Source organism: Castor canadensis, chromosome 14 (assembly GCF_047511655.1).
Source record: "Castor canadensis chromosome 14, mCasCan1.hap1v2, whole genome shotgun sequence".
Lineage (NCBI taxonomy): Eukaryota > Metazoa > Chordata > Mammalia > Rodentia > Castoridae > Castor > Castor canadensis.
Window position 1 is genome coordinate 62,952,665 of NC_133399.1, and position 15,022 is coordinate 62,967,686.

Consider the following 15,022-nt stretch of genomic DNA (forward strand, 5'->3'; position numbering starts at 1 on the left):
TGGAAGCCAGATTCACTCCTAATTATAATCCTGTTATGCCTCTTTATTTCTTGATGTGCTTGTTAATTCATGTCCATCCTGCAGTTGTCTGCAACATAGTGCTATTATCAGCTCTTTTGTCTTTAAAAGCCTCTTGTCTACCATTTTGACTAAGATTGATTAACTGCACTTTGCTGAAATTGATCATTTTGGATGAAAAAAAATCTATCCTATGTATTTCTTCTGGCTACTCTTAGATGATTTCACTTTTTTCCCCTGGTTAATCAATCTGCTACCCTGGTTGCTTTTTCCTTTTTGACTTCCTTTCTTTTGCTCTTTTCTTTTTTTAAGAACCGTCTATCTTGATCTCTTTATTTCTCCTGCCCTCCTGTAGACTATAGCTCTGTGATGAAAAGCCAGTTGCAAGAGTAAGTGGAATAAAATCTTCTTTTGAATCTGGTGGACTCTACCATGGCCTTTTCATAAAATAAGATAGTCCTTCTGTTTGGTGATCTTCTCCTTGAGTAGTTTTTGGGGTGAAAGCCACACGATTGGCTGCCAGGCACTTTGCAATGGCATTGCACGTTCCTCTTATTTATGACCTGTATTCAAATCTTAGGTAGCAAACTTTTTATGTGGGGTTTGTTATTTAATTTAATTAATTAATTTATTTTTGTGTTGAAAATCGAACCCAGGGCCTTGTTGCACACTAGGCAAGTACTCTACTGCTAAGCTACATCCCAAGCCCCCAAACTTCTTTTGGACACACAAATTAATATTTTATTTTGTCTTCCTAGGTACTGACTTTAACATAGATAGCTTACCTCTGCCTCGGAAAGCCCATCATGACTGGGCCCTTTTTCATGAAGAGTCTCCGAAAAACAATTACAAGCTTTTTCATAAGCCAGTTATAACGTTGTTTAACTACACAGCCACATTCAGTAGGCATTCCCACTTGCCACTGACTACCCAATACTTGGAGGGTGTAGAAGTCCTGAAGTCACTCCAGTACCTAGTTCCTTTGCAGTCCAAAAATAACCTAAGGAAAAGACTTGCTCCGCTGGTGTATGTGCAGTCAGATTGTGACCCACCATCAGATAGGGATAGCTATGTTCGTGAACTGATGACTTACATTAAGGTGGATTCCTACGGTGAGTGCTTACGAAACAAAGAACTCCCTCAGCAGCTGAAAAATCCAGCCTCTATGGATTCGGATGGATTTTATAGGATCATTGCCCAGTATAAGTTTATCCTCGCTTTTGAGAATGCAATTTGTGATGACTACATCACTGAGAAGTTCTGGAGACCACTGAAATTGGGGATAGTCCCTGTGTATTATGGCTCTCCCAGCATCACAGACTGGCTTCCAAGTAATAGAAGTGCTATTCTTGTATCGGAATTTGCACACCCCAGAGAGCTGGCAGATTACATCAGACGACTGGATTATGATGACAGATTGTACGAGGCCTATGTAGAATGGAAGCTGAAAGGTGAGATCTCCAACCAGAGACTTCTGACAGCTCTCAAGGAACGAAAATGGGGAGTGCAAGACATCAACCAAGACAATTACATTGATGCATTTGAATGTATGGTGTGCAGCAAGGTTTGGGATAACATTAGGCTACAGGAAAAGGTAAGTGAATCGAGTTCTGGCAGAGGGGTGAAGGCAGGCCATCTCAAGGTCTCTGTCATCCGCACGGTGCTGCTCTTTCTTCTCTGCTGCTGCCCATTCATTCCTAGCAGAGGGATGGGCTCTGCAAGAAGCTTGAATATTTTATTACTGTCTTTGGGAAATGCATGAGGTTTAAAGTCATGTCTTCTTTCCGAAACCCTTCAGTTCTCCTTTATCTTTTCTTCTGGAGGATGCGTGTGTTCCAGGTGCCAGGCAGTGACATAAATGGGCTACAGAGGGAGGGAAGAAAGCTTAAAAAAAATGTACATGTTCTGCACATCATCCACATGGTTAATCCTTTACTCTCCAGCAATACTATGGCAAAGACATGTGGTGCCAGACTCTTTCTCTCATGCCCCTGTAGCCTGTCATCTTGAAATTCATTTTCCTTTCACTCATATAATTAACTCCACTCTTCACCCCCATTTTTGCTCTTGCCCTTTTGGGCAGACACACAGCCTTACTAATACTGATTAAGTATCCCTTACCCAAAGTGCTTGGGACTGTAAGTATTTCCTTCCAATTTTGAACTTTGTCAGTTTTGAAATTTTTACATAGCTTTTCCCAGTTGAGTATCCCCAGTCCAAATTAAATACATACATACATAAAATCCAAAATCTGAAATGCTTCAAAATCTGAAACCTTTTGAATATCACATGGATGCTCAAAAAATTTCAGACTTTGGAGCATTTTGAATTTCAGATTTTTAGATTTTGTATTTTAGGTTAGGGATGCTCACCTTGTATGTAGAGTGACTGTTCAAATAATGATGGAAATGTCTTAAAACACTCCTTTTTATTAAATTATAAAGTACCTAGTGACATCTTCAGATTTCTAGGTTGGTTTGCTTTATTTATAATGGGAATGTCTCACTTTATGTACAATTGAGTTTGTTAAAATGACATTTGTTGAAAGAAACAGAATGATTAAGTTTTAACTTCTCATGAATATTTTTAAAAAAATAAGGTGTTCCCCACATACCATTTACCTATCACATGTAATACCCTGGCCTTCTCTGGGGAATGCATGAAGCTTAAAGTCATGCTCTTCTTCCCAAAGATCTTCAGTTTCTCCTTTCTCCTTTCTTTGGGAGGATACCTGGGCAGTGCTTGGGCAGTGACACAGGGAGCTGGAGAGGGAAGGATGAAGACTTACCTTTGCAGGCTCTGTACATCATGCACATGATTAATCCTGCAAGGGTATGATGAGTGATACGATGGGTGCCCACATTTTCAGAAGCCAAATAATTTTGGTTAAATATTGAAGTGTTTATTTTGGATATCATATTAATTTCAGGTCAAACATGAACCTAAATAGTGTGTAGAATTATGTAGATATTATCTGGGGCTCTTATATATTTAATATATGTTAAGACAGATTTAAAATTTTAACTCATAAAATCATTTATTTCATGCTGAGTGTCTTGGTCAGCAACAGGAACACTAAATATTACATTATTCTCAGAGAATGTATCCTGCTTTCTGAGATGACTTCCTTCATGATGTAATTTATGGGGCCACATCACAGGAAAACACACACCACACACACACACACACACATCTACAAAAATAGAGAGTAGAAACCACATTAATTGCCCATGCTCTGCCAATTATTTGATCTCAAAATATATTAAAGGCAGAAAATACAGAATTTCTGAGGGTGATGACTGGCGTAGGTAATATTTCAAGATCCTTTCCAGGCTTGTAGATTGTATTCATTAGAAACTGAAATAACTGTGCAAACCCTGCCTGTTCCTGTTCTTTGCAGAGCACAGAAGAGGGGATGCAATGATACGGATAAAAAGCTTTTAAAAAACTAGAGGAGAATACCTTCATTCTTTCCTTCCCAACAGCAGCAGCTGATTGTGGTATTTCAGAGTACCTGAAAGTGGCATAATTCAGCAGCCTTTTCTTTGGACTTTCTGAAGAAAAATAGATAATGTATACTATCCTCCATTGAGCTCTTATTCCTCCCAGAGAGGTGGTCAGTGAGGATGATTAGAAGGTTTTTCTCTCATTTCAGTGAACTAGTTACAGTTCTAAAATGCGAATGTCCTCACCATTGGAAAGCAGATAAAATATACCAGCAAAGTAAGACCAGTTCTTATTTGCATTTATTTCATAAGATTTGTTATGGCTTTTGTGTGGCACAACTTGAAGTAAGTTTCTTAAGTACAGCTTCCTTTTTTTCTCTTTGAGCCAAAGAAGAGCTGAAAGAAAATTTGAATTCCTCTATTTTTTTAGCCTGCAGCTGATAATAGTTTAAATGGTTCTGTTTGGAAGTGGAAGAAAATGTTAGAATGTCATAAGAATTTCCCATTTCTCTATTCTACTTCTCCCCTTTCCTCTCTCCTATTGTTGTGTAATAATAGTATCACAAACTTAGTGGCTTACAGCAACGTACAGTTGTCACCTCCCATTTTATGTGGGCCAGGGCTCTGGCCTAACTTAGCTGGGTCTGCTACAAGGCTGCAATCAAGGTGTAGTGAGAGCCACATTTGTACTTGAAGCTCAGTGTGGGAAGGAAAGTTACTTCTAAACTTATGCTTCTTGACAAGTTCACTTTCTCAAGATTGTTAGGCTCAGAGCTTAGCTTCTTGCTAATAGAAGGCTGGCAGCTGTCCTCAGCTCCAAGAGGCCACACACAGTTCCCTAATATATAAGCTTCCCCAGCATGGTCACATCTTCCCTCAGAGCCAGCAGGTAAGCCAGAGACTACAGCAAGATCAGCATATAGCCTTATGTATGTAATTAGACACACACCCTCTCATCACTGCATGTTTTGTTGGTCAGAAGCAAATTGAGAAGTAACACCCACACTCAAGGTGCTATGACTGAATGTATCCCCCTCCCCCAGTTCATATGTTGAGACCCTACTCCACAATGTGATAGTATTTGGAGGTGGGACTTTTGAGAGGAAATTAGGTGATAAGTGTAGGGCCCTAGTGAATGGGATTAGTGCCCTTATAAACCAGACCCTGGAGGGCTCTTTTTCTCTTTCTACCATGTGATGACACAGCAAGAAGATGACTATCTACAAAACAAGAGGCAGGCCCTTGCTGGGGAGCACATTTTCTGGTGCCCTGATCATGTACTTTTTAGCCTCCACAATTCTGATAAAGTGTTTATTGTTTAAGGCACCCAGTTCAATGTATTCTGTTACAGCAGCCTAAATAGATTAAGGGGATGGGATTATAGGGTATTAATACCAGGATATGGGGATCAAGGCAGGTCATAGTCCATTTATGAAGTTTGGATATACCAAAATTTGCTTATCCCCTGCCTGCTAATGGACATTTGAGTTGTTTCAGTTTTTGGCTATTGTAATCAATGCTAAGAACATTCATATGCTTTCAGTTCTTTTCTGTAAATATCTAGTATGTATAAGCTGAATGGTGAAGTGTATTAAACATTTTGAAAGCTACGAAACTTGTTTTCCAAAGCTGTTCAATTTTACATTCTCACCAACGTTGTATGAAATTCAATTGGTGTGGTCAGTCTTTAATTTCTGACTTTCCAGTGGATGTAATGATATCTCACTGTGGCTTGTATATATGTCTCTAATGACTGGTGTGCTGAACATCTTTTAATTGTTTAGTTGTCATCAAGATACTCGGGAGGCAGAGATCAGGAGGATTGAGGTTCAAAGCCAGCTTGGCAAATAATTCATGAGACCCTATCTTGAAAATACCCATCACAAAAAGAGCTGGTGAAGTAGCTCAAGTAGTAGAGCTCCTGCTTAGCTAGCATGAGGCCCTGAGTTCAGACCCTGGTGCCCCCCAAAAGAAAGAAAGAAAGAAGGAATTCATCATACAGTTTTAATGCAAGTCAATTATATAATTAAAAATACTGTATTTTGTTCTAGTCTGTGTGTTGTCATCAGTTTTTATGGTATCTTTTTTAAGTGTGAAGCTTTAAATTTTATTTATGATGAAGTCTAGTCTATCAGTTTTTTCTTTTGTTGTTTATGCATTTTGTGTCCTATTTAAAAACATATTTGTGTTACCCAAGGTCACTAAGATTTGCTTTTGTTTTCTTCTAGAAATTTTATAGTTTTAGCTTTTTAATTTAGGTCTGTGATTCACTTAGAGTTAATTTTTGTAATGTAGTATAAAGTAAAAATTGAGATTTGCTTATTTGGATATGCAGTTGTTTCAGAATAATTTGCTGGAAATACTTTATTGATTGAATTGCTTTGGTTTTTTTCCCCCAGTAATCAATTGGCCATGTCTATATGGATCAATTTCTGAACTTTCAATATATCTGTATTTTGGTAATACAGTATTTCATAAGGAGATTTGAGTGGGATGTCAGCTTACCAGTTTTATTGTTTTTAAAAATATTTTTACTATTTTAGGTCTTAGATTTTCCATTTTAGACTCATTTTGTCAATTTCTACAAAAATGCTTGATGGGATTTGCCTTGGAACCACAATGAGTCAATTTGGGGAAAATTGACAAACATGTTGAGATAATCCATATGCATGACTTACCTATTTATTTAGGTCTTCTGCAGCTTCTCTGAATAGCATTTTGTAGTTTCTGATGCACAAATTTTGTAATGTTTTGCTCAGACATATTCCTAAGTAGTTAACATTTTTTGTTATTACAGTAAATAACGGTTTTAGAAAGATTTATTTTCCAATTATTTAATGCTAATATATAGAAAAATTGATTTTATGTATCAGCTTTGAATACTTCAACTTTGTTTAGTTTTGTGGTATTTTATATAGCTTTCTTGGGATTTTCCTGTACAAATGATCAATAGTTGTCTACAAATAAAGACAATTTAAATTTTTACCCCCAATCTATTTTTTTTTTCTTTCCCCTTGCTACACCAACTTACTACACTGACTTGGCCTCTATTACAGTATTGGATAGTATTGTTGGGACTAGATTTTTTGTTTCCAATCATCTTTCATTATTAAGTATTTTATTAACTGTAGGATTTTACTACACATCCCTTACCAGATTGAGAAAAGTTTCCTTCTGTTCTTAGATCAGAATTTTGATCATGAATAAATGTCAAATTTTGTCAAATAATTTTCTATATCCATTTATATGATCACATAGCTATTTTTAAATTCATTAAATAATGAATTATGATCATGATTTCTCTTAAGGAGGAAAGATTTGTTATGGCTCACAGTTTTAGAGGTTTCAGTCCGTCATGGCAGGGAGGGCCTGATGGAACAGAGAAGGGGGCTTTCTTCTTTTTCCCTTTTATTCCATCTGGGCCCCTAACTTATGGGATGGTGTTGTTCAAGGTGGGCCTTATCTTCTCAGGAGAGACACTCCCAGAGGTGTGCTTAACTGATCTCCTGTGCATTTCTCAGTCAAATCAAATTGAAAATCAAGGTTAACTGCCACAAGGCCACCCCTTGTCAACTTGACATCCAAACACCTTGCCTGAAGCTGTAACATTTTACCTCTGGCTCCAAAAGTCTCATGTCCATCTCATAATGTGAAATGCATCTAGTCCATCTCCAAGAGTCCCTGTGGACTTCATAGTTCCAGCATTTTTCACACATCCAATTTCAGTCTCTGAGACACAAGGCAGACTCTTAGCTGTAGACCCCTATAAAATCAAAAAGAGAATTGTGTATTTCTAATGCACAATGACATAGGGTAAACATTTCATTCTAAAAAGAAGGAATAGGAGAATAGCAAGGAAGGATCAGACCAAAGCATGATTAAAACCCAGCAAAGTATTAAATTCTGCAGCTCCATATCCAGCATGCAGGATTTGTGGTGTGAAATGAGCTCCAAGGGGCTTGGGCAGTCCTGCACCCTGTTTGCATAGCTTTTTTCCTGGGCAGGATCAGCTCACTGCCTGCAGCTTTCATCTGCAGCTGTTCCACATTCCTGGCATCTCTAGCTTCCTAGGATCTCCACTGTGTAGCCGGCTCCACCCTCATAGCCTCATGCTTCACCTTCTCTGGGACTTCCTGCAAGGATTCTGGCCCTGTTATACATTGCCTTCCTTTGAAGACTGGGTAGAAGCCTTCATGACCCTCTGTCCTTCTGTAACCAGCATAATAAGGACAACAACAAGGTCTGTCGCCACCTCAAGCAGTGGCCAGTACTCCTGGGATCATGGCTGCAGCAACCCGAGTGCCAGGATAGCTTTGCGTAGGGAGACACAGATGGGGACATTTCCCCAGGTGGCCCTGTGTGAGCTCTACTGCTAAGCCTTTACTACCTTTTCTTCTGATGTATTTGTCTAGTTTTCATATGTGTAATGCCGGCCTCTAGAATAAGGTGGAAAATGCCCCCTTCTCTTGTGCTTTCTGGGAGAGTTGATACAGAATTGGTACTATTTCTTCATTAAATATCTTGCAGAATTTATCAGCGAAGTCACCACTAGGCTTTTCTTTGTGGGAAAAATTTTGAATTTTTTCAATAGATAGAGGCTATCTGTGTTATCTATTTCTTCTTGAAAGCTTGTAGATATAAGCTACAAGGAATTTTTAAAAATTTCACCTAAGTTGTTAAACTGATTGACCTGTTTTTAATATTCTTTTATCATTTTAATGTCTGTAATATCTGCATACTGCACCATTTGCTTGTGGTATTATTTTTTTCTCATGATCAATCTAAATGGAGGTTTATCCATTTAGTGATGTATTCAAGATGACCTCTGGCATTACAGTGGGATTTTAGGCCCAAAATAGTTGCTGTGTTTCCCCCAACCATGAGTCAGATGAATTTGCTTCACCCCCATCCTTGAAACAATTGATTTTTTTCCATTGGATATAGGGGCAAAGGATTTTCTACTAGTAACTAGTATCACTAATAGTTTAAGGCGCTCTCTCTCTTTCTCTCTCTCTTTCTCGATGGTACTGGTGATTAAACTCAGGGCCTCATGCTTGCTAGTGCTCTAACACTTCAGTCATGCCTCAATCTTTTTGCTTTTCACATAGTGTCTCAAACTTTTGCCCATGTCAGCCTTGGACCACAATCTTCCTAACTCTGCCTCTCCAGTAGCAGGGATTACAGGTGTATACTACCATGCCTGGTTTGTTTTTGGGGTAGGGTCTTGCTAATGTTTGCCAGGTTGACTTCAAGCTGCAATCCTTCTATCTCTTCCTCCCTAGTAAGGCTTTTCTCTGTATGAGTGAAGGATCTGGAGAGGTTGGAGGGGCTTCTCAAATGGCCCTTACAGAATATGATCACCCCTCCTGCACTGTGCCAAGTGGAGGGGGGTACCCTTCTCTTGAGTGAGTATGCAAGGAAATTGGCATATAAACAGCTCTGCAGGGTCTACGCTTTGGAAAGTCCATCGAGGTTATGTGATCACTATAATTACTAGTGACTGATAGTTCAGAGATCATGAACAAGTTGTCTGCAAACATTTCTAGTGCTGGTGATTTCATTACTTTAAAAAGACAACCTATTTTATCTTTTGCCAGTTTTGCAGTCAGGTTGTGCTTTATATAGAACCCAATGTCTGTACTCAGCTCTTTGTTTCTTGCTTCTGATTCTTCGGTCCAGCAGGATACTTACTGCCTGGCGTTTGTACTAATGACCTTTCAAAAGTTGTTTGTGGTTATCTTCTTGGCACGTCCTTACTAGATTCTGTTCTGGTCTTACTCCAGATACAGTGTTCACCCAACCATGAACTTTGGCCAAAGTTTTTGAACTTCCCTTTGGTACCATTGAGACTTCCCAGATTTTAAGTCTGAACATTTCCTGATGGTCTGCAATTTGGGTTTGCATTCTGGTTTTCTGTGTCCAGTGATGTCATGATGAAAAATTCATTTTTTTCTTTTTATGTTTTTTATTATCAAATTATTGCACTGGGGGCACATTGTGACACACACAAATTCTTACAATATATCATAATTGAATTCACCCCCTCCATCATTCTCCTTTTCCTTTCTTCCCCCATTCCTGGATAGTTTCAGCAGGTGTCGTTTTTCCATTTTCATACATGAGTGTGATATTTCCACCACATTCACCTCCTGCACCCTTTCCTTGTGTCCTCCCCATTCCGCTAGAGCAAATCCTAGACAGGACCTGTTTTACCTTCCTGTTTTCCATTTTGAAAAAAGACATTTTTGTTTGTTTAAGATAGCTGTACAGGGAGTGTCATTGTGACATCTCCATGTATTTATGTATTATAATCCAAATTGGTTCATCGCCTGTGTTCTCCTTTCTGCCTTAGTCCCCTTCTTATGGTGATTTCAAAAGGTTTAAAAATTCTATATTTATTCTCATATAGAAAGTACATCAATCATACCCATGTTGTTAACTTCCTTCTTTTACCCTTTCTCTTATGTGACCTCCCCTTAGTATGAAAAATATTTCATAATATTGGTTATATTTGTATTAGGTCTATATTCTACATACGAGAGAAAACATGCAGCCTTTGGCCTTCTGAATCTAAGATTCACTTAAGATGATGTTCTTCAGTTCTTTCCTTCACCTGCAAATGACAAAATTTCATTCTTTGTGGCTGAGTAAAATTTCATTGTGTGTAAGTAGCACATTTTCTTAATCCATTCATCAGTACTGGGGCATCTTCACTGCTTCTACAGCTTAGCTGTTGTGAAGAATGCTGCAGTAAACATGGGTGTGCAGGTGCTTTTATTGTAACCTGACTTATATTCCTTTGGGTATATGCCTAGGAGAAGTATTGCTGGATCATATGGCAGTTCTATTTTCAGTTTTTTGAGGAGCCTCCATACTGTTTTCCATAGTGGTTGTACTAATTTACGTTCCCACCAGCAGTGTATGAAGGCTCCTTTCCCCCCACATCTTCGCCAACATTTTGTTGTTGTTGGGGTTCTTGATGATAGTTATTCCACCAGGAGTGAGGTGGAATCTTAATGTGGTTTTTAATTTACATTTCCTTTATGGCCAGGGATGTTGAGCATTTCTTTCATGTGTTTTTTGGACATTTGGACGTCTTCCTTTGAGAAAGTTCTATTCAGTTAATTTGCCCATTTCTTCATTGGGTCATTGATTTTTTTTTTTTTTTTTGAGTTTGGTAAAGAATTCTTGCCCTAGTTCCAGGCCCTTGAAGCCAAACTCAATGATCCTCTACCAGTAGTTCCTAAGAAAAGTGAGGGTTTGGGATTTAACATGGTCTACTAAGCAAGTTAATTCACACTTCCACTTCCTTCAGATTCTTGAACACAAACTATGTTCACCCAACATCCTCTCTTCTTCAGAATAAGTACCCCTAGTATTTTCTCATGTTTCCTATGGTAATTTTAAGGAAAAGAGAATATATTGATCCAACCATAGGTAGCATCCAAATCAGATTGGTTTTATTGCTCTGCTTTCTGTGTTTGAGCTGTATCACGATTATAATAATTATAATAAGCGTTTTGAACTAATGTCATTATCTTCCTTTAAATTTTATTTTTAGAAAAAGAGATTCATGCACATAGGTTAAATAATCAATTCTACAAAGTTATTTAACAAGCATAACTGTCTTCTTTGTTTTCTTTTTCCTTCCTCTTCAGAAGCAACCACAATATTTAGCTAATTAATCATTTTGGTATTTGTTTCATGTTTGTAAATAACACTTTTATACACTCCTTTTTTTTTTTTTTTGGTGGTGGTGGTACTAGAGTTTGAATGCAGGGCATCGTGCTTGCTAGGCAGGCAGACTACCATCCTTGAGTCATTCCACCAGCACCCCCCTATACTACTTTTTTTTACTATTTTAAATTAGCATATATTAATAGTTGAAGGGGATTTCATTGTGATAATGCCATACGTGCACTTTGAACAGGTTTTCTGCCCATTAAATTTCCTTAACCTCTCTCCTTCATTCCCCCCTTTTTCAAGCAGTGTTTCGTGGGTTTTAATAATAGTATCTTCATATCTAATGTATATTAGGCCTCAACTTGACATCACGTACGCCATCGTAAACTCTGCTTGATCCTAGAGTTTATCTCCAGTAGTGATGGCCCCCAAAGGAAATGTCCTGTTTCTCAGCACCCGTGGTAGAATTTAAGCCCTAGTTTCTTAACTACCTACAGCAGTGGACAACGGACAACCACAATGAAAAAATTTCTCCACTATTTACCAGGTCCTTCTCCTATAGATCCCCTGTAAGCATCAGTGGGCACCTCAGGTTTCTTCTCCTGAATAAACCTGTGCTGGTGTTGAGTCATCTCCTTGTCTATCTCTCTGTGTGTTTTCAGGCAGACAATGTACTTTGATCCCCTTCACCCCATGGTAACCTCTCCTTTACACTATTTTTGATATTCAGTGCTTATGTGATTATGGCTGTATAAATTATTCAGAGATGACCCATAATATGATTTTTCTCCTTGTCTGTATAGCTGTCTGTTTCCTTCTAATTAATAATTTTTTTTTTTGGTGGTATTAGGGTTTGAACTCAGGGCCTCATGCTTGCTAGGCAGGTGCTCTACCCTGTGAGGCACTCCACTAACCTTTTTATGTATTGGATATTTTCAAGATAAGGTCTCTAAACTATTTACCCAGACACCTCAGTCCTTCTGATCTCTGCTTCCTGAGTAGTTAGGATTACTGGTGTGAGCCACTGGCGCCCATCTGGATTCAGAATTCAAATAGACTGTTGGGAGGTGTGGAAACTGTGAAAGGTGGGGCCTGGTTGGAGGAAATAGATCACTTGGGATGTGTCTTTGAAGGACATGTCTTGCTTTGGCCCTTTCCCTTCTTCACTGCTTCCTGGCTTCCGTGAGTTGAATTCTCTGCTCTATTCTTTGCCCTACCATGCTCTTCCTGCCATGATGGGGTACCTCTGAAACCAGGAGTTAAAATAAATCCTTCTTCCCTTTGGTTGCTCTCTCAGCTATTTAGTCACATCAATTAAAAAAATGTAACTAATACATAAGGCATCCATTTATCTCATCTCACTGGAGAACTCTCCTGAGCCTTCTGACTTCTCTGTGTACTGGCTACTCTCTCAATTGGTGTAAAACATCAGCCTGATAGTCCTCTTCTCCAGTGTTTTGTAAATTTCCTTTCCTTTTTCTTGTGTTGACATTTCTGTTTTGTGTGTGCTTTTTTCCTTCTTTGCTTACTTCTTGTTTCTGTTGATCATACACTCCAACAGCTTCCTGAGAAAAAACACGTGGGAGAATATGTGAAACATCTTCATTTTTCTCTTAACATTTAATCAGTAGTTTAGTTGAATGTAAACTGCCAAAATGTTAGTTTTCCTCAGATTATTGAAAGTATTTTACCATTGCCTTTAAAAAAAAATTTACTTTGAAAAACATTTGTTTATAGAAGAGCTGTAAAGTAAGCTCAGAATTCTGTATACACTTTGCCTGGCTTCTAATGTTAACATTTTATATAACCACAGTACATTTGCCACCATTAAGAAATTAATATTATTATACTGCTGTTAAATAACTATATTTTATTTCACTGCTGTTGTTTATTTAATGGCTGCTAAATAAATGATTGAATGACTTGAATTATTTCACTGTAGTCAGATGTCATATTTTAGTAACATCCTTCGTTCCAGGACCAGATTCAGGAATTAGGTTGTGTTTTAGCCATCGTGTCCTTTACTCTTCTCCAGTCTGTGATAGTTGCTCAGGAGCTCCCTATTTTTAGTAACTTTTGAGGAGGACTGGTCACAATTTTGTGAAATCTCCTTTCATATGGTTTGTCCAATGTTTTCTTAGGTAAACACTTGGGTTATTGATTTGGGGAGTAATACTGTGGAATGAAAGCATCCTTGTTGCATCACCTTTCTGGGGGTGGGTGATGCCAACAGGTCTACTCGTGATACTAATTTTGGGCCCTTGGTTAAGGTGGTGTCTGCTAAGTTTTTCCACTGTGAAGTTTTTCCTTTTCCATTGAGTTACTAAGTCCAACCCACTTTCACAAGAAGGGAATTTAGCTGCTTAAGAGAGGAATATCAAATAATCAATGGACATACATTAAAAGCAACACAATTATTGAGTAATTAAATATTTGGGGGAAGGTATTTTGAGTCTATGCAAATGTCCATTTTCTCTTTAAGGTTAATATTTATCAATGAATCTAACCATTTCTTTTTAATATCTGCTATTGCTGTCAAGAAATCCAAAGCCATCCCAACTTTTGGTTTTTGAATTAGATCCTACCAGGGAGGTTGCAGGTTTTCTTCTTTATCCTATGTTCTGAAATTTCATGAAGCTGTACTTTGGCAAGAGACTGTGTTCATTGCGCTGGACTCTCAGTGGGCCCTTTCTTTCAGAAACTGAGGACCTTCAACTTGGGGAAATGTTTTAAAATTGTTTCCTTAGATGTTTTCTTTTCGTTGTCTTTCCTGGAATTCTTAATATTTATGTATTGGACCTCCAAGACTAGTCCACTAATGTTGAACTGATCCGGAGGTCTAATATTCAAGTGCTTTTCTACATCTTTTTTTTTTGGTGGAACTGGGGTTTGAACTCAAGGCCTTGTGCTTGCTAGGTGGGTGTTCTACTACTTGAGCCGTGCCTCATGTCCTACCCTCTTTTTATCTTTTTCTTCTTCTTTTTGGAATATTTCTCAACTTTGTCATTCAACTCTTCTATTGTTTTATTTCAGCTATTAGTTCTCCAATTTCTAGCATCTCACTTATTATTCCCTGAATATTTAACTTTCTGTTATTTGGTTCTGTTTTTCATTGATCTTTTATTTCTCTAAAAATTTTCTTCTCCTTGTCTTGTGTCTGTTTTTCACATTAGTTACTATTCTCCAGTATTTTATAGTCTTTTTTTTTGATACTGGGGTTTGAACTCAGGACTTTATGCTTGCAAAGCAGACACTCTGCTGCCTGAACAATGCTTCCAGTCCATTTTGCTCTGGTTTTTTTTTTTGAAGATGGGAGCCTCATGAACTATTTGCCCAGACTGGCCTCAAACCATGATCTTCCCAATCTCAGCCTCCCAAGTAGCTAGGCCAGACCATTAACACCTGGCCTGATATTTTGTAATCTTGGTAACCTGCTCATATTATGGTGCATATTGCTGAGATCTTCATTATAGGGTGATTTGGATGAGTTGTTTTTTTGGGGGATGTCTGAGTTATGTCTTCCTGGACAAACCACATTCCCCAGAGAAGGACCCTTTGTTTTCCTGCCTAGATCATGGGGTCCTGGCAGGCATCACTGTGGGAATACATCACAAGAAGATGGCATGAGGGTCTTAATATCCAGCGTTTATGTGCTCACTGAATCTTTCTGTACTCAGTACTCCACCACTGCCCTCATCCTTGCCTCCTCTTATCCAAATCTTGCATTTCACTTCTCCAGAGAATAAACTTCTAGGCCTTTGTCAGATACAGAAGAGGCCATCACAGTAGAGGAGGGGACCTGAGCATCTGCTGCTTGAATGGACTTTCTGTTAATTCTTTTTAGTTTATTGACCCTGTTCCACTTTTATGCTTTA

General features: G+C 38.3%; 1 protein-coding gene across 9 annotated transcripts in view; it reads left to right on the forward strand.

Moving 5' to 3' along the window:
• Nucleotides 1-15,022, forward strand: part of Fut10 (fucosyltransferase 10) — a 190,576-nt gene that overhangs the window by 64,361 nt on the left and 111,193 nt on the right. For all 9 annotated transcript variants that reach the window (XR_012441445.1, XR_012441444.1, XR_012441443.1 and 6 more), the window contains exon 4: nt 777-1,612. Coding sequence is in view for 5 of the 9 variants with exons in the window: in XM_020161666.2 (XP_020017255.2) it covers nt 777-1,612 (836 nt within the window). In the remaining 4 variants the exon portion in view is untranslated. The remainder of the gene's footprint in view (nt 1-776; nt 1,613-15,022) is intronic.